Raw genomic sequence first — 23836 nt, 5'->3', positions numbered from 1 at the left:
TATAGCAGATCTCAACCCATCTTACATCGCAAACTGTTAACCCCAATATTTCATGATCTGAATGGGGGAATTAAGGTTGGATTTTGTCTCTGACGAATCAGATTTCTGGACATTGTCAACATCAAGATTCCATCGCATGGTTTCATAACAATCAACCTGTACATGGATCTCTGATTAAATTCTAGCCACTACCATGAAGCTCCCGGTCAACAAGAGTTGTATTTTTTCTGTTTAAGCGGGCACCTAGTTTTTCTAATACATGGATGTAATTCTCCCCATGTGGCTCAAAAGAAGCATGATGCCCCTGGGTTCCTGAACCTTGACCCAACGCCACCCATTTATTTGTGACAATTTATGCCCAAATTTATCTCAAACAAAAGGTATGCCCAGATCTGTAACACAAGCAGCTGAACAATTAAAAAATATAAATATCCTAGCCTTCTTTTTCATACGACTCATGAGATTCTACAGCAACAAAAATGATTTTACATTGTTTTTCACACACACATGAACCAGAGCTGCTAGGCAGCAATATTCCACCATTTGACAATAACTATAACGATAAAGAATGACTACCAGACCATATCCTTTACTACATAATGGAATACTAATGTGCAAACAAATGCCACCATTGCTCCTGAAGTATTCATATCATCGAGTAAGAATGGTTGCATGTTTATCACATTTTCCAATCCAATGAAACTGATGTTATAACGCATTACACATGCTATGAAAGAAATTGATGAGAACAATATTACATTTGCTCTTACTGCAAATCAACACCAACAAATCTATAATAGGTTCATGCATAAAGCAAGTGAATTTGAAAAAGAAACCAGAACCTTATTAAGTGATCCTAATTCCATGCGAAGTTGCCTAGGAAAAATAGAAGTGGAGGATCAAGGTGGATTCCAAATAATAGTAATATAATACTCCTTCAAGGAAAAAAAATGAAATCTAGTGGGTACAAGCATTTTGAATAATAAACAAAATTAAGAGCTAACTATATACGTGCAATACATGTTTCTAAAATTCAAAGTATGTATGAATATATGTAAATAAAAGTTTTGCTTAGGTCATAATTTTTCATACTTCACAAACATCTTATCCTGTCAAATCATTGGTGCACATCCCCATTGTGCAGGATTTTTTTGGAACTTCCTATCTCCACTTACATCATGGATAGCATACAGCAAAAGTTAATTAAAATTCAATAGACTTCTATGGGATGACATGAGTGACGATCGGTGCAGATTTATGGCATTGAGCATCATCTACTAACCCTTCAAAATGATGATTTTCATTTGGACCAAGTACATCTCAAGCTGCAAGCACAATAAAATCACCATGGGCTTGGAGCCCACCATCTCTCCACGTTCCTGCATGTGAAGAATTAACCAGTGCCCCAAGTCAGAACTACTGCTAACCTTATTCATGTAGACCTTACTAAAAATTCAGAAAATATGCAGAGTATCCATTTTTGTTAACCTAGCTATCAGCAGCCCAAGACAGAGCGTGACCATAATCCACACTACAACACATGAATATAGCTACCTTATGGGGCATATATGCCTAATCCTCATATCTTCTTGTTTGGAAAAGAGTTGACCATTTGCACATAGTATAGAATGGCGAAGATTGAACATGCTCTCGTACAATTGGGGAATGGTGTGGAGCTCCATAAGCGACGGCGGCGATGCCGGCTATAGTTGTTCTGACAGGAACTAATTTGCTTACTCTTCGTTTTCAGTTAACCACATAGTACTACACTGCCATATACAAAATCAGGAGAGGAAGGTACCTTCTGTACGCCCACTGCACGGGAGAGTTTTGTGGCGGACTGTATACCTGGACGCGATAATCTTGTTTCGGAGGAGCGCCCAACTGCGGCATGGAGGTCAGAGAGGGGTGAGAGCCGGACCGGCGTGATTCACACAGTGCAAACCTGATAAACAAAATGCAAAAGTCCAGCACCTGGTTTACTGCAAGGAGCTCGCTGGTGTCCAGATTCAACCCGAGGTAGACTTGCCCATTATCTCGCCCTTCCGCCATCGGATCGGCGGGATGTCCCCTGCTCAGCCGCTCCCGTCGACAGGTACGGCCGCCCGCGACTGCAGGCGTTGTGGCGGCGAGGGACTCTTGGAGATGCGATCGAGCAGCCTACCCCTTGACTTGCAGAGGCAGGAGCTGATACGGACGCTGATCCCACTGAGGGGCCCGGCGGAGTGCTGGTGCGGACTTGATGATTCGACACATGAAGTCGAATAGATCATGGAACCCGGCACCGCCGCCGGCATCAGCGGGGTCCCGTCGCATGGGTCGTGGTCTAGGCTCGGGGGTCGTGTCGACGGCGGCATGGAGGTAAGAGAGGTGAGAGCCTGCTGGCCGTGCCCTTCCTCCCCTCCCTTCCTTCTGTTCTCCCTGGAACCGCAGCAGGCCATGGAGGAGCTCAGCCGCCGCCGTCGTCCCTCCGACTCTCGCCGGAGCCGTCCGTCGTCGACCCGATCCTGTTGCCATCCGCCAGATCCATAGCAGCCCCGCCGGAGCCCACAACTTGGCCATCACCGTTCCCTCGAGATGACGCCGCCTCCCCGTGTTGACCGCGTCGCTCACCTGCATTCAGGGATCTTTCGATATCGGATTGTGTTTTCCTTTCCTTGGATTAGGAAACGATGTACCGGGGTCGACGCGGGGCGCGCGGAACGTTTGGTACGACAGAGTTTTCGTCCGCCCAGGTAAATTGCTAAGCGCGTTTTTGGCTCTGGATTAGATTAAATTAAGTGATTCTGATCGTGTGGTTATAATTGAGCTATGTTGTTATGTGTACGTTAGGCTGGGTACACTTAGAGATGTACATGTTTTCTTCTTTAATAAGTAGTAGAGATGGTTTACCTATGAATTTCTTTAAATCCATTATTTGTTTCCTCAAAATCTATTATTTATTTCCTAAAGCAAATTGCATTAATGAGAGAAATTCACTGATTTGGTTAAGGTAGGAAAGAATCTATTATTTGTTTCCTAAAGCAAATTGCATTAATGGAAGAGATCCGTTGATTTGGCTAAGGTAGGAAAGAATCTATCATTTGTTTCCTAAAGCAAATTGCATTTATGAAAGAGATTCGTTGATTTGGCTAAGCTAGGAAAGTTAGATCCGTGATCTTTTGTCATTACGAAAGTGTTGAAAATAAACCGTATTAAATCCATTATTTGTTTCCTGAAAATCTATTATTTTTTTCCTAAAGCAAATTGCATTAATGAGAGAAATTCATTGATTTGGTTAAGGTAGGAAAGAATCTATTATTTGTTTCCTAAAGCAAATTGCATTAATGGGAGAGATCCGTTGATTTGGTTAAGGTAGGAAAGAATCTATTATTTGTTTCCTAAAGCAAATTGCATTAATGGAAGAGATCCGTTGATTTGGCTAAGGTAGGAAAGAATCTATTATTTGTTTCCTAAAGCAAATTGCATTTATGAAAGAGATTCGTTGATTTGGCTAAGCTAGGAAAGTTAGATCCGTGATCTTTTGTCATTAGGAAAGTGTTGAAAATAAACCGTATTAAATCCATTATTTGTTTCCTGAAAATCTATTATTTATTTCCTAAAGCAAATTGCATTAATGAGAGAAATTCACTGATTTGGTTAAGGTAGGAAAGAATCTATTATTTGTTTCCTAAAGCAAATTGCATTAATGGAAGAGATCCGTTGATTTGGCTAAGGTAGGAAAGAATCTATTATTTGTTTCCTAAAGCAAATTGCATTTATGAAAAAGATTCGTTGATTTGGCTAAGCTAGGAAAGTTAGATCCGTGATCTTTTGTAAAGTGTTGAAAATAAACCGTACCGGACTACCAACTCCTCCATTAGGTTTTTTTTCGCTGGTTAATCTTGGTAGGTCTTTTTTCGTTGGTTAACCTTCGTAGGTCTATTTTTGGGTACGTGGATGGGTGCGGGTTGGGGCCTCAGGAGGAGGTTTTTTCGGTTTCTGGTGGATAAATCAGAGGTGGGAGTGAGGACGAAAAAAAACGGACGAAAATGGTGGGACGAAAATAAACCCGGAACGGAGACTACCAACTGCTCCATTAGGAGTAGAGATATGGTAATCATAGTCCCTTCCATTCCACACACACCTAGGCTAGAACTTCAGTCCTTTGCCATGACGTCTCCAGTCTATCTTCTCAAGTCTCTGCAAAACTCACCCACAACAGTTTTGTCCTATGGCGTGCCCAGGTGCAATCGCAAGTTTGAGCTGCGTGCATGCATGTATGGGTACCTAGACAAAACCATCTCCAAGCCAGGCAAAACCATCACCATCAAGAACTCCAAAGGGAAAGATCAGACCCAGCTCGGCTGCCTTCCGGTGACGGGCAGCGCCATTGCCATTCCAGGGGTGGATGGATGGATCGTGCACCGGACCTGTAGAGAATGATTTGGTGCATCGATAATTGATTGATCGTGCACTAGGCACACACACACACACACACACACACACACACACACACACACACACACATATATATATATATATATATATATATAGGTACAGGGATGTGATCGGTATCTTGTCTTCTAAGATACACGTACATACAGAGGGAGACAGACACTACAGATACTGCATACGAAACCCAGACCTACGTACATGTACGCATGTTCAACAGAGGCTAAGGCACGGTTGCACGTGAAAAACTTCAACCTAAGGTGTGGCGTGAAAATAACAAAGTGTCTAACGAAGTCCAAGGGAACCTAGAAGGAACTCCTCGGATGCCCGGCGTGTAAACACTTCGGACACACTTCGGCAATCCAAATGGACAAAGGTGTGAAGATTTGTTGAACCACCTTTCCAGACGGATAACTAAAGATGAAGAATAATTCAAAAGATTCGAAGAGCGTTCCCGACTTAAAGACCGGTTCAGGGGCTATTGATGGTGTCCCGGACTAGGGATCACTCACCATGTAGTCTCCCGGCCAGGTGGGCCGGACCGACGACCACCCATGGGGGTTCACCTGTGGGCCAATAGCTCCTGTGCGACGTTTTGGAGGTGAATTGGCAAGAGTGCGACGTTGTTCGACCGAATGGCTGTGGTGCGACACATTTGAGCGTGTAAATAGCCCTGGGCCACATGGGGTGTTAAATGTGGTTAAATTGGTCGTCAACCAAGCCCGCCCGTTTATGTTAGGACATGTGGGTCCAACTTAATTGTTCCTCAAAACAGCTGACCGTGCCCTGCCGCCCGACCGTGCCGGGCCCGCCACTCTGCCCCCCTTCTTCTCCGGTGGCGGCGGATCTTGCGTTCTCGGTGGCGGCGGCGGAGCCCTCGTTCTCAACGGCAGCGGAGCCTTCATCATAAGAAATGGTGAGTGAATTCAAACCCTAGTCGCCCTCCCGTTCCTCTCTCGGGCCCGTAGATCTCAGCTCGTTTTCTCTATTTTCGCTTGCGGAATCGATAGGTTGTGAGGGGAGCCCGTGGGCATACTGAGATGGAGCCGCCAGATTCAACTTCGAATAGGTAATGCGCCTCTCTCCGATCCAACTTTGCATGCAATTAGGGGGTGGCCTCGTCTGCTCTTTCTCACGGGCTCACACTGTAAGCCACTGACAGAGGGGATGCTGCTGCTCGGACCTTCGAATTGATAGTCAATTTCTTTCCATCAAAGGCAAAATTAGTTGATGGTAGCATACAGAACATTGAGAGAGACACAATTGTTAAATGGGAGGTTGAGTTTACAGAGATTGATCCACAAGTTCTACAGAACATGGGAGAGACGGCAGTGAAAAAATGGGTGGAAAAATTTGGGGAGAATATTGTTTGGGGTCCAGAGCAAGAAGTATCACTGTTGCGGTTTGATGATTGGAAAGGAGAGTATGTGAGAATAGAAGATGGTGAACATATTGTTGAAGAAATCGATCGGCAAAACGGCTGGACAAGCAAACGGGCTAATTTTTTTGCTGAGCTCGTTGATCTGAACATTTTTTCGAAGGTTGGATATGTGCCATCACAATTGGCTACGCAGATGGTAGATGATGATTGGGCTACACAGAGGCCATTGATTCCCATGTGTACTGAACTTACAGTAATAGCCGAAGAGGGACAGGTGCCTGGAACTGAAACTGAAACTGCAACAACTGTTGATTGGAATGTAGTTGAATTAGATGAGCCTACTGATTTGGTCATTGCACCAATGCCTGACATTGAGATGGCCAAACTTTTTGGCATTCCAGTCGATGACAGCGATACGCAGGAGAGGGGCGAATCTAGTTTGCCTGCTAATGCTGATGAAGAAGTAGATGGACAGTTGATGGAACAAGCTGCGGATGAAGTAGATGATGCACATGATGATGAGCTGGTGCATGTGTATGACAAAGAAAACCCTGTCATTGAAGTAGGCAAGTTGTTTCCAAGCATGAAGGAGTTTAGGATGTGTTTCAAGACTTATGCAGTGAAACATGAGTTTGATGCCAAGACTGTTTGGACTGATAGAAAGAAGTTTTATGCGAGGTGCAGAGGATTTGATGGTAGTGTGAAGCCTTGCAAGTGGTACATATCTGCTAGACTGCAACCTGATGGAAGCACTGTCAGGGTTAACCAAATCCCCAATCAACATACTTGTATTACAAGTTCACAGAGAGTATCAACCATGACATCACAACTTTGGGTTGCAGAAAAGATCACCCCAATTTTAGCCAAAACACCAAACACTACTGCCAAGAAACTCAAAGTAGACTTGGAAAAGATGTACCCCATTAAACTGAAATATACCACAGTGTGGAAGGCAAAACAAAGGGCAATGAAAAATTTATATGGTGATTGGGCAAATACATTTAGGATGCTTTACAACTTCAAAGCAGAGGTGGAAAAGAGGTCACCTGGCAGTGTTGTGGAGATAGATACAGAGGTATCAGCCGAAGGTGAAGTCAAGTTCTCCAAGTTTTTTATGGCTTTGAAGCCTTGCATCGATGGGTTCAAAGCAGGGTGCCGTCCATATTTGAGCATAGACTCATCATTTTTGACAGGCAAGTGGAATGGTCAGTTGGCAGCATGCAATGCTCTAGATGGACACAACTGGATGTTTCCTATTGTTGTTGGCTTGTTTCAGTCAGAAACAGAGGCTTCATGGACATGGTTCATGATCTAGTTGAAAAGATGCCTAGGGCCAGTGTCACCTTTGGCTATACACACAGATGCATGTAAGGGGCCTGAAAATTCAGTGAAAAATGTTTTCCCACATGCTGAGCACAGGGAGTGCTTCGGTCATTTGTGGATGAATTTGATCAAAAAATTTAGAGGAGAAGAATTTGGGCGCATGTGGCCAGCAGCAAGATCTTACACTAGACAAACACACAAATATCATCTTGATAAGATAATGGCAGCATGTGATGAGTTTGGTCCATGGCTGAACACCTACCATTCTTTGTTATGGTACAGGTCAGCATTCAACACTGCCATCAAGTGTGACCACATCAACAACAATTTGGCAGAGTTTCAACAACAAGGTGAAGGAGTTAAAAGATTTGCCTGTGCATGACATGGTTGACCAAATCAGGATCATGCTCATGCGGTTGTGGGAATTGAGAAGAAGGATAGGTGATTGTCTGCAAGGTGATAAGCTTCCAGCAGTGGTACAACAGGTGGTCAATAGGAGCAGATGTCTTTCACATTTGTTTGTTGAAAAATCTTCACCTTGGGGTGCTGAAGTTAGAGATAACAAAACTGGAAGGAGACATGTTGTTAACACTGAATTGCATGATTGCACTTGCCTCGAGTGGCAACACACTGGTAAACCATGTGAGCATGCCATTCTCTTCTTAGCATCCCAACCGAAGATAAACATGCACCCATATTTGCATGAATATTATTCGGTAGCAAGATTCAAAGCTGCATATGCTACTCCAATTCCAGCACTTACAAATCAGTCTCAGTGGCCTGAAGTGGACATTGAATTTTCCATGTGTCCTCCCTTGACGAAAAGAAAGGCTGGCAGGCCTAAACAGAGTAGATTCAAGGCATGGTTTGAGAAAGGTGGGAGTGGTAAGAAGGGAAAGAAAGATGGAAAGCCAAAAAGGGCTCAAAAAGGTAACAAAAACAGATGCAAGTTGTGCCAGGAACTTGGGCACAGAGTGGGATCTGTGAAATGCCGTTACACTCCTGATAAGCCAAAGTATGTTCTTGTGTATTTGTTTGTGTTTTGATTTGGTGCTTTTTTCCAATTACTATATCTATAACATTTTCCCAATGGCCAGGAGGAAGCGAGCAAGTCAGCCCCTTGTTGTTGAACAGTGTTGGCCAACAAAAAAGCAAGAGTCAATGGCGGTAGAAAGAAGAGAAGTGTGCCTGAGCCTGAGCAGACTGAAGAAAATCTTGCTGCAGTCAACATTCAGACTGAAGAAACTGCTCTCGAGGTTGAAACTGAACCTGAGCGTGTCGAGGTTCAGACTGAAGAAACCCATGTTGAGGTACACGCCGAAGAAACTGAAATTGCTGTCAACATTGAGACTGAAGACACTGATCACGAGGGTGTTGGCGAGGTGTTGAAAAGACCAGCGAAGAAAACCAAGATGATCAGTGAACTTGTGTGTGTAGTAGAACCAAAAACAAGAAGTGCTAAGGCGAAGAAGGGCACGCGACGTGGTAGGAAGAGGTAGAACAGAGAACAGTTTGAAAATTTGGGGCATGTAATAATATTTGTAACTTGGTGCGTACTGGTAGTCACTATGTATCCCCGTACTTCTATTCGAACTTGTTTGTTGGTACCTTGTCTAAACTAGCCAAATAAAATTCAAATTTAAATTCAAATTTGGGCTCAAATTTGAATTAGGGATGGGGTATTGATGTTTTAATGCTATCTAAAGTACCTCAACTGAAATATGTTTGCTTGCTGATCATTCCGAGCCCTTTTGGTAAGTTGAACTTATAGTCATGAAAAGTGTGTCTCAAATGACCTCCAAAGGTAGGATAAACGGCCTCATATTTAAGCAAGTTTTTTTGGCACCTTGTCTAAACCAGCCAAATAATTTTTCTACACATCTATTCTACCTATATAGTGTAAATCTAAAGTCTCACTATTTATTGAATTAATTTTCTATTTTTTTTTTTTGAAAAAACAAGGTTTAATAGCAAATTATATATAAAACAAGTTTAAAACATGAAAATGAGAAAAGTAAGTTAAGATCTTTCTTAGTCAATCCAAAATGAAGTTTTGGTGAGGTTTTCACACTTTTCATTTTCAAAACCCCACCTACTCTCGGGCGCCCACTACTCTCTCCCTTGAACTCCATACTACATTGTTCGAGGAATGACAATTTTGTGAAGGATTTTTCGTAAAAATGTATGTAAACCATATTTATATTTTTTTTTCTCGTTACTATACGACATAATAAGACTATGTGCGCAAGTTTTATATTTTTTTGATTTTTTTCGAATTAGTTATGCTCAACCCTAATCAGTCAAAACCCCTCAAAACCCCGCACACTACCGGGTCGTCGATCGCTGTGCGTGGACGGTTGAGATCAGGCGCTAGGGTGAGCTACAGTGTGCATCAATCCGCATGAGACGCGCTGATTGGTTGAATCAGTGTGCATCGATCCGCATGAGACGCGCTGATTGGTTGAATCAGTGGGGTTTGGATCAGCCTCTCTCGTTGGGGCATCAGGACCATTCATTTGAATCCAACGGCAAGAGTTGACGCGGTGCATGGACCAAGCCTACGCAGTGCCCTTTCCGTCGTTGCATGCGTGCCCGTGCCTACCCGCAGCATGCATCCCCACCCGCAGAACTGCGCCCGTGCGTTGCATGCATGCCCTCGACGTAGCCCTGCTCCGCCACCATATCGACGCAGTAACCTGTCGCATGCCTACCATTAGAATTGATGCATCGTCGCATGAAAGCATGCGCCCGGCCACAACGCAGCAGCCCGATGAAGACAACCAAAAAGCCAACGCTGCATTGCGTGCTGTACATGGCGTGCTCCTCTTTGAGGATGCAATACTGGCATGGGGTATCGATGCCCAGTTCAAACGGCGTGCTGCCCGTTACAAGATGGCCAAATGAAGGCGTCCATTATTGTCACGTCTCCCATCGACCAAACGTTGCCCTCTAGCGAGGCCCTAGCAAGATGTGCAAATTAATGGGCTACGGCATGAATGCACGGGCGGCACACGCAGAGAACCCGGGGCAGGCGTGTCCCCTTGACCCATGACGGCACAGACGCGTGCGTGAGCCCGTCCCCTTGACCCGCGACCGGTGGCACAGAAGGATCGCAGCCCGTTTCCCACGCTCGTGTACACACTTTCATGGGGCGCCACCAAACGCCGCCCACCCATTAATTCTACGGGGTGAAACCACGTCGCACTTGGGCTATTTAAGCCGGGCACTATCGCCTTCCTCTCCCTCCTCATCCACACCCCATCCTCTGCCTCCTCTGCCCTCCTTCTTCCTTCTTCTCCATCAAACCCGATCGAGCCCTCGAGCCACCCCGCCACCATGCAGTACAACGGCCCCACCTACCGCTTCCCCCCAACCGTGCCGGAAAGGCTCTACCTGGCCGGAGTGTATGTAGAGAGAACCCTTAGGGTTTGGGCGATCTCGAGGTGGAGGGGCGCAAGGGAGTTAACGGAGTTCTTCCTTGCGGCCGGCTTCCGCCACCTCCCCCGCGGCTCTCCTCGGATGTACCATCTTGAGGAGGTCAACCACAATGGCGTTGTGGTTGGGCTCCTCGCCACGTTCACTAACCCTTTCGATGCTTTCCATCTCCTCGGGCGAGCGTATTGGGTTGGTTGTGAGTTCATAGCTTTCACAACCTACAATATCTTCACCGACTTCAACGGCATCTTCCCCAACAACGGCGTTATGCACACGCTCCCGTACCCCATCAACAACGGGGAGGAGTGAAGGGCGGCACCCGGAGGAGCGAGGTGGCCTGGAGGAGGAGGAGAAGAAGAACCCGCGTTTGGTGCCCCCCGATCTATCTAGCTTGCTATAGATCTATCGTATTAGTTTTTTTAAGTTGTAATCGTTATGCTACTATTATTAAGTTTTATTAGTACTTTAAGTTGTAAGGCTATCATGGAGTTGTAAGGCTATCGTGGAACTATGGCTTGCAATCGTTATGCTTCTATATAATCGTTATGCTACTATATATATTGTGTGTTTCGTGCTATTATTTGTGGATTGCTATGGGTTGTTCTTGCTTATTATTTGTGTATTGCTATGGGTTGCTACGGGCCCGGGTTGCTACACCCCAATCACCACACACACCATCTTCAAAATATTGGCTAAACCATGGACATGCAACTAGGAGCCCCATGCAAATCCACTATGGACATGGGTGCAACTAGGAAATGCAAACTAATTTACTTCGGGCACTTCATGCAAGCATGCAACTCACTTAGTTCATGGAACCGTAGACATGCATAAAAACAATTAACATTTAGTTTTAGTGCATCAAAAAATGATCCATCACAAAATTTAGTGCAAGAAAAAGGCCAAAATAAAAACAAGTAACATTTTATTGGGCCCCATTTTATTTGCCGAAGTTAGAGGTGGGCTGGTGCCCCTACGCGGGTGGGCTGGTCTTGGGCATGGTTATTTTCTCAGGGCCCATTTTCTCATTGCCCAACATCTATTCGGCAGCCCAGTTTTGTTTTTTACTAGAAACTGAATTTGGGTGTGTACTCTGTTAACTGAAGAACAAAAACAGAGGAAACAGAGCATGAACACTGAATAGGGCCCCTGAGAATATCATTACAATAATTCAAGCAAGTTTTGCTTCACACTAAATCAAATTCATCTAACAAATGATCCCTGGCTAACTCAAACTACTGGGCACCCCTGAAACTAGTTGACACACTAACTGAAACTCTAGCAAATTCTAGCGATTGATGAACATCAAGTAAAATAAACCCATAGCAATGACACAACCATAAAATGCTCCAGCCATCATATTTGCTTGCTGCTTCAAATCGATCAGATGCTTTAGTTGCTTGCCAATTTTCTTCAATTCACACTTCAGTTCTGCACTGTGCATCATCGGATCGGCTCTGTCCGCCAAATTGGGGGCTTGTTCCACGGCAAGCCGCCCCCCAAAATTGAGCTCTTGGGTTCCGGTTGATCCCTCCAATTTCAACCTTTCAACATAGTCATCGAGCCACTCAAAATGCCCAAATTTCTTCAGAACCTGAAAAACAGGGGGCCGGCGGCGCATGAATCCTAGATCCACCACCCAGATCCACCGCCCTAATTCGAGGAAAAAAAGAAAGAAATCGGGAGAAATTAGACCATAGGATTGGTCAAGAACACAGATCTAACCTGCCCCGGCTGTGGCTTGCTCAAGCATTTCACAAACTCGCGCCCACGGTTGCCATTTTCTTCCCTCACACAAGTCAAACGCTTCAGAGGCTCCATGCGCGGGCAATCGGGGCATCTTGTCAACGGTAGTGGACCGTACTGCGTCCATGATTGGCGGGAGGCCGAAGTCGAGCTAGACATCACTCGCCGGCGGCGCGCTTCGTTGCCGGAGCAGAGGAAGAAGAAGGTGGGAAAGGAAAGGGGCAGGGCACGCAATGGAGGACGGGGGGGGGGGGGGTGGGCTAGCTCGGGCTCGTGGCTGGCTTGGGTCAGGGCACGCTGATGAGCACGGGCATGCTTGCGTGGATAAGTTGTGGGTCCCACCCACATGCGAGTAACTGCTAGGGCCCGCGTGTCATAACTCGAATCGCTAACCCCTCGTGTTTTTCATTTCATGGTTAAACAGAGCCATGTCGCATTGGAGCTATTGTTTGCTTCTAAAACATCGCATCACAGCCATTCATTCCAACAACGTCGCACTCCTTCCAATTCGCATGAAAAACGTCGCACATGAGCTATTGGCCCGTTCACCTGTAGGCCATCTCTAGTAGGCCCATGGCACGTAGAAGGAATATTCCCGAAGACTTGGCGCATACTCCAAGACTTAGTGGTCGTCTATGATACGATTACCATATACGTAGCCGACTTATGTGTAACCTAGGCCCCATGGTATCTATATAAACCAAGGGGTAATGCTCGTAGTAGACACAGAACAATCTCATGGTAGATCAACCTGCACTCTGTACTCCACCATCTCAAATCAATACAAACACAAAAACGTGACGTAATGTATTATCTCTTCGAGAGAGCCTGAATCTGGGTAAATTCTCGTGTCCTTGTTACCATCGCATCCAGGCTACTACCTCGGGATCCCCTACTCGAGATTCGCCGGGATCGACTCCGTCACCCACCTCGGCTCCTTGGACAACAAGCAAGCGTATTTTGAGGTATATAAAGAACAGAGTGACTTTTGGACCTCCTTCACTCTTGTTAGTGTCTTCTCTGATGCGGATTCGGCTGGCTGCTTTAATGACAGAAGGTCAACAGGTGGATTTGCAATCTTTTATGGACCAAACTTAATTTTGTCGTGTGCAAAAAACAAGCTACTGTGTCTATGTCAAGTACAGAAGCAGAATACAAATTGTTAGCAAATGCAACAGCATGAATCATTTGGGTCTAGTCTATACTAAAGGAACTTGAAGTTCCACAAGTTCAGGCCTTTGGTGTGATAATCTTGGTTCTATTTATCTGTTTGTTAATCAAGTACTTTATGTCAGAACAAAGCACATTAAAATAGATTTTCATTTTGTGAGAGAACTTATTGCCAGTAAATAGTTAGAGATCACGTTCATTCCTTCTAATGATTAGCTTGCAAATGGCTTTACAAAAGCATTGCCAACCAAAGGTATAGAAGAGTTCAGGCGTAATCTCAACTTGTGCAGTTGTGATTAAAGGCGGGTATTAAACATAAGACTCTATCACGTCTAGGTTCAAGGAGTTATCTTGTGTAGCATTTTAATTATGTTATAAGGTTCTGCATTTTGTAATTTATCTCCTTTATCTCTTCCTAGTTTTTCTCTCTCCTTATAACCCACACATGTATGCATCTTCAGGGATATGCCTGTGCATATTTAACACAAAGCCATCGCCTCTAACGGGGCATGACGTTCCACCTATGTCTACACTATTTATGAGCGCCTTAAACCCTACTCAAACGCCTAGCCGTACGGCCCAGTCACTGGTCGGTCAAAAAATTGCGACCCGTCTATCTCAAACTGGCCTCAAATGCCCAAGCTGACCGACACCCCTCATATCCACCCCAAATCTAGGGCGGATATGGGGTAGCCCGGGCGCGATCGGGCACGTCCGCCACGTCAGAGCTGACCCATGTTGGCCCACACGACCCCACATATATTCATCCCCATCCTTTTTCCGGACCAAACCCTAGCCACTCAACTCCACTCCCCTCCCCTCCAGAACACTCCACCCTCAAGCTCCCGTCTGCCGACCTTTAACCTTCTTCGGCATGGCGGGAAGCGGATTTGACTCTGACCAGTCCGGATCCGTCTACTGGGGTGTCGTTCCGTGTGGGATGGAGGAGACCATGGCCGTCTGCATGCCCTCCGCCGCTCCCGAGAGGACTGCACCTGACCAAGAGGGGGATATGTCTGGCGTGAATCCATTGCATCGGTGCAACGGACACTCGGATCCTTCAGGGCTGGATATCATGGTCCGGTAGCCTCCCCATCTCTGATCCATCGGAGTATGAGTCCTACATGACCCGGTGTGCCGAGACACGCCTTGGTGCCAAACATGGCGGTGGCGGAGTCGGCGGATGCGGCGGCGCGCGCTGCCGCGGAGGAGGAAGCCATCCGTGCCCGCATCCCAAAGAAGCAGCAGCAGGGAAACACGCGCGCCCTCGACCGACAGCAAAATCGGGTGGTCCGTGCCATGGTCGGACTTCCGCCCAAAAAGGAGAACAAGGCTAGTGGCAGGTCGCTCAGGTCCGATGACGAGTAGATCTGGCTGCATCCATTTTGCATTTTCGAGCGCTACTTTCGCGAGAAGAGCGGTAAGGGCGCTCGGACGGGCAAGGACAATCATGGATGATCTTCTCCATAGCTAGTACGAAGATATAACATGTCAAATTTTGATAGCCCGATTATTTCATCGTTTTCGTTTACGTTGCATGTCTTTCTATGAATTTGAGGTTTGCTAATTGGTTGCATGTCTTTATATGAATTTAAGGTTTGCTAATTAAGGTGTCGACTGTGCGAAGCAAAATTTGATATGTGACCGACCAGTGTCGGCAGACGGGGCGTCTGCTGGCGTCTAGGGGTCCAAATTAGCAACTTGCGGCTGTAGATGCTCGAGTGAGAGTACCTCTGTACCTGTATGTGTGTATCAGTACCAATCATGCATGAGACACGGCAAATATATTTTTTAGACACGGTGATTTGAGCATCAATCAAACATCAAATCTGCCCTGTTTCGCATGGCATTCGCTGGAGGCTCCAAATCACCAAATCAGCACACACATCACGACTCTCGCTCCCACGGAATTCTAAGAGGAAAACGTAGGCTCCAAATACGGTACTACGTAGAGATTGCTAGCTACCACTTGAAAAATTCCAAAACGAATTCGAAGAGAAGAATGAGGGAACCATTTACAGTGTGCAGCAAGAGCAATTGGTCTCAGGGGTCAGGACCGACCAGCACTGCCACTGCCACTGCACTCCCCTGGCTCCGTTCCTTCAGGCGGCTGCTCCTGCAGCTCCGCCGTGTCGTCACCCTCCGCCTGCTTCGCCTGGTCGCCGGCGGGGGCGGAGGAGTGCACGCCGGCGCCCACGCACGGCCCGCACTTCCGCTCCACCCAGGCCTCCAGGTCGTGGCCGCCGGCCCGGCCGAGCGCGCGGCGCCCGAAGCAGAGCCGCCCCACGGCCACGGCCACCGCCGCGAGCACGGCGAGGATGGCCAGCATGGCGATCACCGGACCGTAGGAGCCGCTCGTTGCCGCCGCCCCCTCGGCCACGCCGTACGACATCACCTGCGGGGGCGGGAATGCCGGCGGCGGGGGCACAATGGCCGACATTGCCGGCCGTGAGCTAGCGCCCAGGCCTTCAAGAGCGGCTCCTTCAGGCCGAGCGAGCGAGCGAGTGGGAAGGAGCTTTGCCCGGAGAGAGCAACGAAAATGAGCTCACTCCACTCTCACTGCCTGGATGCGACATTTAATAAGTGCAGCCTGCATGTCTCCACGGGAGGGCGACCGCTTTTGGCTGCGGCGCACGGCCGTCTCCTCACGATTCGTACCGTTAAGCAGCAGCAGCATTCACCAGCGGCGTTTTACGCTGTCCTGGCCTGTGGTTATAGCTGGAGTAACTTCGGGGTCGCTTTCCGCAGACTGCAGTTGGTGGACGGGCATCAATGGCCTCACGTAGGCACCAGAGCATTCTCTCAGGACGATGCATGTCCCGCCAGCGACACGAGCACCGGACCGGAGCGTCGATCAGCCGCGAGGTGAGAGTGAGATGAGATACGCCTCGGGATACGCGAGATCCTCGACAGCGACGCGGCGCATTTGACCACGTACTACCGTGCAATCGCAGGGCCTGTCGACCGTCGATCGAGCTAGCTTAACCAGGAGTGGCACTACCAGTTGCTGATGACTAGCCAGCACCCCTTGTGACGCGGTGCTCAAATTATCATCTGGCAACGTTTCGCCGGCCGCTTAGCGCTAGCGCTCCACCTGCATGCCGCCATGCATGCACAGACAGAGAAAGCAGGGGTGGCAGCTAGCTGGAGTAGAAATTGTTTCTCTTTTACCATGCCGTGACTGTTGAGCGAGTGACTAGACCGGACGCACTGTGGCCGTGCCAAAACAAACAAAAAGAGAGAAGCGTGTACGTGAGCGTGTGGCTCGCCCGAGCCGCCTCGATCGGGTCGGAGCTCTCGCCGCGCCGTACGTGGCCCATGCCGGGACGGTGGGCGGGCGCGACCGACCGCCGTCCTGTGGCTTTGCCCGTGGAGCGGGGCCGGGGGCTCGTGGTGGTCAGGGGTCCGTCCGGCCGGCACTGCTGCATGATGCGTCGTCCTCCCGGCCCTCGTGGCTCGTGGGCGCGGCGAGACCGGTACTCGCCTTCGCGACCGGCCCGCGTCCTTGCTGCTTGCTTCTCGGTGCGACACGGCTGGCATGCATGGAGCATTGGTGGCACGGACGCGGCGCGATTCGAGCCCTCTGCCTGCCCGGTTGCACGTCCCTCTTTCTGGTCGGCGCGGGAGCCCTCCCGTGTTGGGCAAATTTGATAAATTTGACCTATAAACGAAATCAAATCACAGAATATACTGTCCGTGAAACTATTCACGCGGCTGACCCGTGGCGCCTAGCTCTCAGGCACTGTACTAGTGCAACGCCTGGGAGCTAGGCGCTGCACTAGTGCAACGCCTAGGAGCTAGGCGCTACACTGTATAGTGTGGCGCCTAGCTCTCAGGCGCTGCACGCTGACTTAGTAATTTTCTGATCACACGGATGCGACGCTGGCCGTGTAGCGCCTATCTGTGAGGCGTTGCATAGTGTAGTGTGGCGCCTTCGTGTCGGGCGTCACACAAAAAGGTCAGCCGCGTGAAATAGTTTCACAGATAGTTCATTCTGTGATTTGATTTCGTCTATAGGTCAAATTTGTTAAATTTGCCCCCGTGTTGCCTCCCGTGCTTACGCGTCACCGCCACCGGGCATCTCAGACCGATGGAATCATTTACGTACGGCGGTCACACGATCATACAACGTGCTCAGTTCAAATAATATTACTGCAAGGCGAAATGGACGTGTTGCAGGGGCATCTCCAACAGCAACCTGCAAAATTTCTCCCGCATTCGTCCGCAGACAGGGCGGGGCCAATCCACGGACACGGATGCGGAAGGACGACATCCGACCGTAGCCGCATACATTTCAAACCGCATTTTAACTTAGCAGACGAAATTCATGCAAAACGCCTGATGGTCATCAAAGTTCGGATAGATAAAAGCACAAATCATTCATACATAGCATGCAAATTAAGTCTAGTACAACAATGTCTCTAACTCAACTAGATCCCGGATGTCCAACAAGTTTTTCATGAACGGATCATGTCATTCCACACATACTCCCCTTCAGCTTCATCCAACAGTGTGTGCGTGTAAATGACCGTTCCTTTGTCATGTGGTACACCACGGCAGCGCGTGCGGGCTACATATAATGTGTAGACCAATATTAAGTGAATGAATCAATCAACAAGTTGAGCAAGAGGAAGTAAAACATATAATCTCGTCATCTGCCACATGCAATGGCCACCTTGCCTCGAGCTGACGAAGCACGTTGCAAAACTTGATGACGCTGATTTGGATAGCATGCCAGCGATACGACAACGACCTCACGTTGCGTGGTTGAATGATGTACATGTCGTAGGGTGCAATGTGCTTTCGTGCATGAAACTTTTCATGCACTTGCTCCCAGAAGGGCTCCCCTCTACTCCTGCCTATGAAATCCGAGGATACAGCTAGCCACGCATTGCACAACAACTTATCATCCTGTTGGGGAACGTAGTAATTTCAAAAATTTCCTACGCACACGCAAGATCATGATGATGCATAGCAACGAGAGGGAAGAGTGTTGTCCACGTACCCTCGTAGACCGACAGCGGAAGCGTTATCACAACGCGGTTGATGTAGTCGTACGTCTTCACGATCCGACCGATCAAGTACCGAACGCACGGCACCTCCGAGTTCTACACACGTTCAGCTCGATGACGTCCCTCGAACTCCGATCCAGCCGAGTGTTGAGGGAGAGTTTCGTCAGCACGACGGCGTGGTGACGATGATGATGTTCCACCGACGCAGGGCTTCGCCTAAACTCCGCAACAGTATTATCGAGGTGTAATATGATGGAGGGGGGCACCGCACACGGCTAAGAATATCGTATATCAAGTGTGTCCATGGGGTGCCCCCTGCCCCCGTATATAAAGGAGCAAGGGAGGAGGAGGCCGGCCCTAGGAGGGGGCGCACCAAGTGTGGAGTCCTACTAGGACTCCCTAGTCCTAGTAGGATTCCACCTCCCATATGGAATAGGAAAAGAGGAAGGGAAAAAGAGAAGGAAGGAAGGGGGCGCCCCCCTTCCCTAGTCCAATTCGGACCAGACTAAGGGGAGGGGTGCGGCCACCCTTGAGGCCCTTTTCCTTCTTTCCCGTATGGCCCAATAAGGCCCAATACGTATTCCCGTAACTCTCCGGTACTCCGAAAAATACCCGAATCACTCGGAACCTTTCCGAAGTCCGAATATAGTCGTCCAATATATCGATCTTTACGTCTCGACCATTTCGAGACTCCTCGTCATGTCCCCGATCTCATCCGGGACTCCGAACTCCTTCGGTACATCAACATACATAAACTCATAATAAAACTGTCATCGTAACTTTAAGCGTGCGGACCCTACGGGTTCGAGAACTATGTAGACATGACTGAGACACGTCTCCGGTCAATAACCAATAGCGGGACCTGGATGCCCATATTGGCTCCCACATATTCTACGAAGATCTTTATCGGTCAGACCGCATAACAACATACGTTGTTCCCTTTGTCACCGGTATGGTACTTGCCCGAGATTTGATCGTCGGTATCTCGATACCTAGTTCAATCTCGTTACCGGCAAGTCTCTTTACTCGTTCCGTAACACATCATCCCGCAACTAACTTATTAGTCACAATGCTTGCAAGGCTTATAGTGATGTGCATTACCGAGTGGGCCCAGAGATACCTCTCCGACAATCGGAGTGACAAATCCTAATCTCGAAATACGCCAACCCAACAAGTACCTTTGGAGACACCTGTAGAGCACCTTTATAATCACCCATTTACGTTGTGACGTTTGGTAGCACACAAAGTGTTCCTCCGGTAAACGGGAGTTGCATAATCTCATAGTCACAGGAACATGTATAAGTCATGAAGAAAGCAATAGCAACATACTAAACGATCGGGTGCTAAGCTAACGGAATGGGTCAAGTCAATCACGTCATTCTCCTAATGAGGTGATCCCGTTAATCAAATGACAACTCATGTCTATGGCTAGGAAACATAACCATCTTTGATTAACGAGCTAGTCAAGTAGAGGCATACTAGTGACACTCTGTTTGTCTATGTATTCACACATGTATTATGTTTCCGGTTAATACAATTCTAGCATGAATAATAAACATTTATCATGATATAAGGAAATAAATAATAACTTTATTATTGCCTCTAGGGCATATTTTCTTCAGTCTCCCACTTGCACTAGAGTCAATAATCTAGTTCACATCGCCATGTGATTTAACATGAATAGTTCACATCACCATGTGATTAACACCCATAGTTCACATCGTTATGTGACCATCACCCAAAGGGTTTACTAGAGTCAGTAATCTAGTTCACATCGCTATGTGATTAACACCCAAAGAGTACTAAGGTGTGATCATGTTTTGCTTGTGAGATAATTTTAGTCAACGGGTCTGTCACATTCAGATTCGTAAGTATTTTGCAAATTTCTATGTCTACAATGCTCTGCATGGAGTTACTCTAGCTAATTGCTCCCACTTTCAATATGTATCTAGACCGAGACTTAGAGTCATCTAGATTAGTGTCAAAATTTGCATCGACGTAACCTTTTACGACGAGCCTTTTGTCACTTCCATAATCGAGAAACATATCCTTATTCCAGTAAGGATAATTTTGACCGCTGTCCAGTGATCTACTCCTAGATCACTATTGTACTCCCTTGCCAAAATCAGTGTAGGGTATACAATAGATCTGGTACACAGCATGGCATACTTTATAGAACCTATGGCCGAGGCATAGGGAATGACTTTCATTCTTTTTCTATCTTCTGTCGTGGTCGGGTTTTGAGTCTTACTCAATTTCACACCTTGTAACACAGGAAAGAAACTCTTTCTTTGACTGTTCTATTTTGAACCACTTCAAAATCTTGTTAAGGTATGTACTCATTGAAAAAAAAAACTTATCAAGCGTCTTAATCTATCTCTATAGATCTTGATGCTCAATATGTAAGCAGCTTCACCGAGGTCTTTCTTTGAAAAACTCCTTTATGCTTTGCAGAATAATTCTACATTATTTCCGATCAACAATATGTCACTTACATATACTTATCAGAAATGTTGTAGTGCTCCCACTCACTTTCTTGTAAATACAGGCTTCACCGCAAGTCTGTATAAAACTATATCCTTTGATTAACTTATCAAAGCGTATATTCCTACTCCGAGATGCTTGCACCAGTCCATAGATGGATCGCTGGAGCTTGCATATTTTGTTAGCACCTTTAGGATTGACAAAACCTTCTGGTTGCATCATATACAACTCTTCTTTAATAAATCCATTAAGGAATGTAGTTTTGTTTATCCATTTGCCAGATTTCATAAAATGCGGCAATTACTAACATGATTCAGACAGAGTTAAGCATAGATACGAGTGAGAAACTCTCATCGTAGTCAACATCTTGAACTTGTCGAAAAACTTTTTGCGACAATTCTAGATTTGTAGATAGTGACACTACTATCAACATCCGTCTTCCTCTTGAAGATCCATTTAATCTCAATGGCTCGCCGATCATTGGGCAAGTCAATCAAAGTCCATACTTTGTTCTACATGGATCTCATCTCAGATTTCATGGCCTCAAGCCATTTTGCGGAATCTGGGCTCACCATCGCTTCTTCATAGTTCGTAGGTTCGTCATGGTCTAGTAACATAACTTCCAGAACAGGATTACCGTACCACTCTGGTGCGGATCTTACTCTGGTTGATCTACGAGGTTCAGTAATGACTTGATCTGAAGTTTCATGATCATCATCATTAACTTCCTCACTAATTGGTGTAGGTGTCTCAGAAACTGGTTTCTGTGATGAACTACTTTCCAATAAGGGAGCAGGTATAGTTACCTCATCAAGTTCTACTTTCCTCCCACTCACTTCTTTCGAGAGAAACTCCTTCTCTAGAAAATTTCCGAATTTAGCAACAAAAGTTTTGCCTTCGGATCTGTGATAGAAGGTATACCCAACAGTCTCCTTTGGGTATCCTATGAAGACACATTTCTCCGATTTGGGTTCGAGCTTATCAGGTTGAAGTTTCTTCACATAAGCATCGCAGCCCCAAACTTTAAGAAACGACAACTTTGGTTTCTTGCCAAACCACAGTTCATAAGGCGTCGTCTCAACGGATTTTGATGGTGCCCTATTTAACGTGAATGCAGTTGTCTCTAATGCATAACCCCCAAAACGATTAGTGGTAAATTGGTAAGAGACATCATAGATTGCACTATATCCAATAAAGTACGGTTATGACGTTCGGACACACCATTATGCTGTGGTGTTCCAGGTGGCATGAATTTGTGAAACTATTCCACATTGTTTTAACTGAAGGCCAAACTCGTAACTTAAATACTCTTCTCCACGATCAGATCGTAGAAACTTTATTTTCTTGTTACGATGATTTTCTGCTTCACTCTGAAATTATATGAACTTTTCAAATGTTTCAGACTCTTGTTTCATTAAGTAGATATACCCATATCTGCTCAAATCATCTGTGAAGGTCAGAAAATAATGATACCTGCTACGAGCCTCAATATTCATCGGACCACATACATCTGTATGTATGATTTCCAACAAATCTGTTGCTCTCTCCATAGTTCCGGAGAACGGCGTTTTAGTCATCTTGCCCATGAGGCACGGTTCGCAAGCATCAAGTGATTCATAATCAAGTGATTCCAAAATCCCATCAGTATGGAGTTTCTTCATGCGCTTTACACCAATATGACCTAAACGGCAGTGCCACAAATAAGTTGCACTATCATTATTAACTTTGCATCTTTTGGCTTCAATATTATGAATATGTGTATCACTACGATCGAGATCCAACAAACCATTTTCGTTGGTGTGTATGACCATAGAAGGTTTTATTCATGTAAACAGAACAACAATTGTTCTCTAATTTAAATGAATAACCGTATTGCAATAAACATGATCAAATCATATTCATGCTCAACGCAAACACCAAATAACACTTATTTAGTTTCAACACTAATCCCGAAAGTACAGGGAGTGTGCGATGATGATCATATCAATCTTGGAACTACTTCCAACACACATCGTCACCTCGCCTTTTACTAGTCTCTGTTTATTCTGCAACTCCCGTTTTCGAGTTACTACTCTTTAGCAACTGAACCAGTATCAATTACCGAGGGGTTGCTATAAACACTAGTAAAGTACACATCAATAATCTTTATATCAAATATACCTTTGTTCACTTTTACTAGTCTCTGTTTATTCTGCAACTCCCGTTTCGAGTTGCTACTCTTAGAAACTGAACCAGTATCAATTACCGAGGGGTTGCTATAAACACTAGTAAAGTACACATCAATAATCTGTATATCAAATATACCTTTGTTCACTTTGCCATCCTTCTTATCCACCAAATAGTTGGGGTAGTTCCGCTTCCAGTGACCAGTCCCTTTGCAGTAGAAGCACTTAGTCTCAGGCTTAGGACCAGACTTAGGCTTCTTCACTTGAGCAGCAACTTGCTTGCCGTTCTTCTTGAAGTTCCCCTTCTTCCCTTTGCCCTTTTCTTGAAACTAGTGGTCTCGTCAACCATCAACACTTGATGTTTTTCTTGATTTCTACCTTCGTCGATTTCAGCATCACGAAGAGCTCGGGAATTACTTTCGTCATCCCTTGCATACTATAGTTCATCACGAAGTTCTACTAACTTGGTGATGGTGACTAGAGAATTCTGTCAATCACTATTTTATCTTGAAGATTAACTCCCACTTGATTCAAGCGATTGTAGTACCCAGACAATCTGAGCACATGCTCACTAGTTGAGCGATTCTCCTCCATCTTTTAGCTATAGAACTTGTTGGAGACTTCATATCTCTCAACTCGGGTATTTTCTTGAAATATTAACTTCAACTCCTGGAACATCTCATATG

At 46.2% G+C, this 23836-nt stretch overlaps 1 protein-coding gene across 1 annotated transcript; it reads right to left on the bottom strand.

The window, feature by feature from the left end:
- Positions 1 to 15274: 15274 nt before the first annotated feature.
- Positions 15275 to 16120, bottom strand: LOC109765383 (uncharacterized). Its single transcript, XM_020324170.3, has one exon. The coding sequence runs from the start codon at positions 15927 to 15929 to the stop codon at positions 15540 to 15542; it is 390 nt and encodes a 129-aa protein (XP_020179759.1). The 5' UTR covers positions 15930 to 16120; the 3' UTR covers positions 15275 to 15539.
- Between the last annotated feature and the right edge of the window lie 7716 nt (positions 16121 to 23836).

This window comes from Aegilops tauschii, chromosome 3 (genome assembly GCF_002575655.3).
Source record: "Aegilops tauschii subsp. strangulata cultivar AL8/78 chromosome 3, Aet v6.0, whole genome shotgun sequence".
NCBI classification, from domain to species: domain Eukaryota; kingdom Viridiplantae; phylum Streptophyta; class Magnoliopsida; order Poales; family Poaceae; genus Aegilops; species Aegilops tauschii.
The sequence above is the reverse complement of the archived record's forward strand: the minus strand, read 5'-3'. Positions and strand labels throughout refer to the sequence as shown.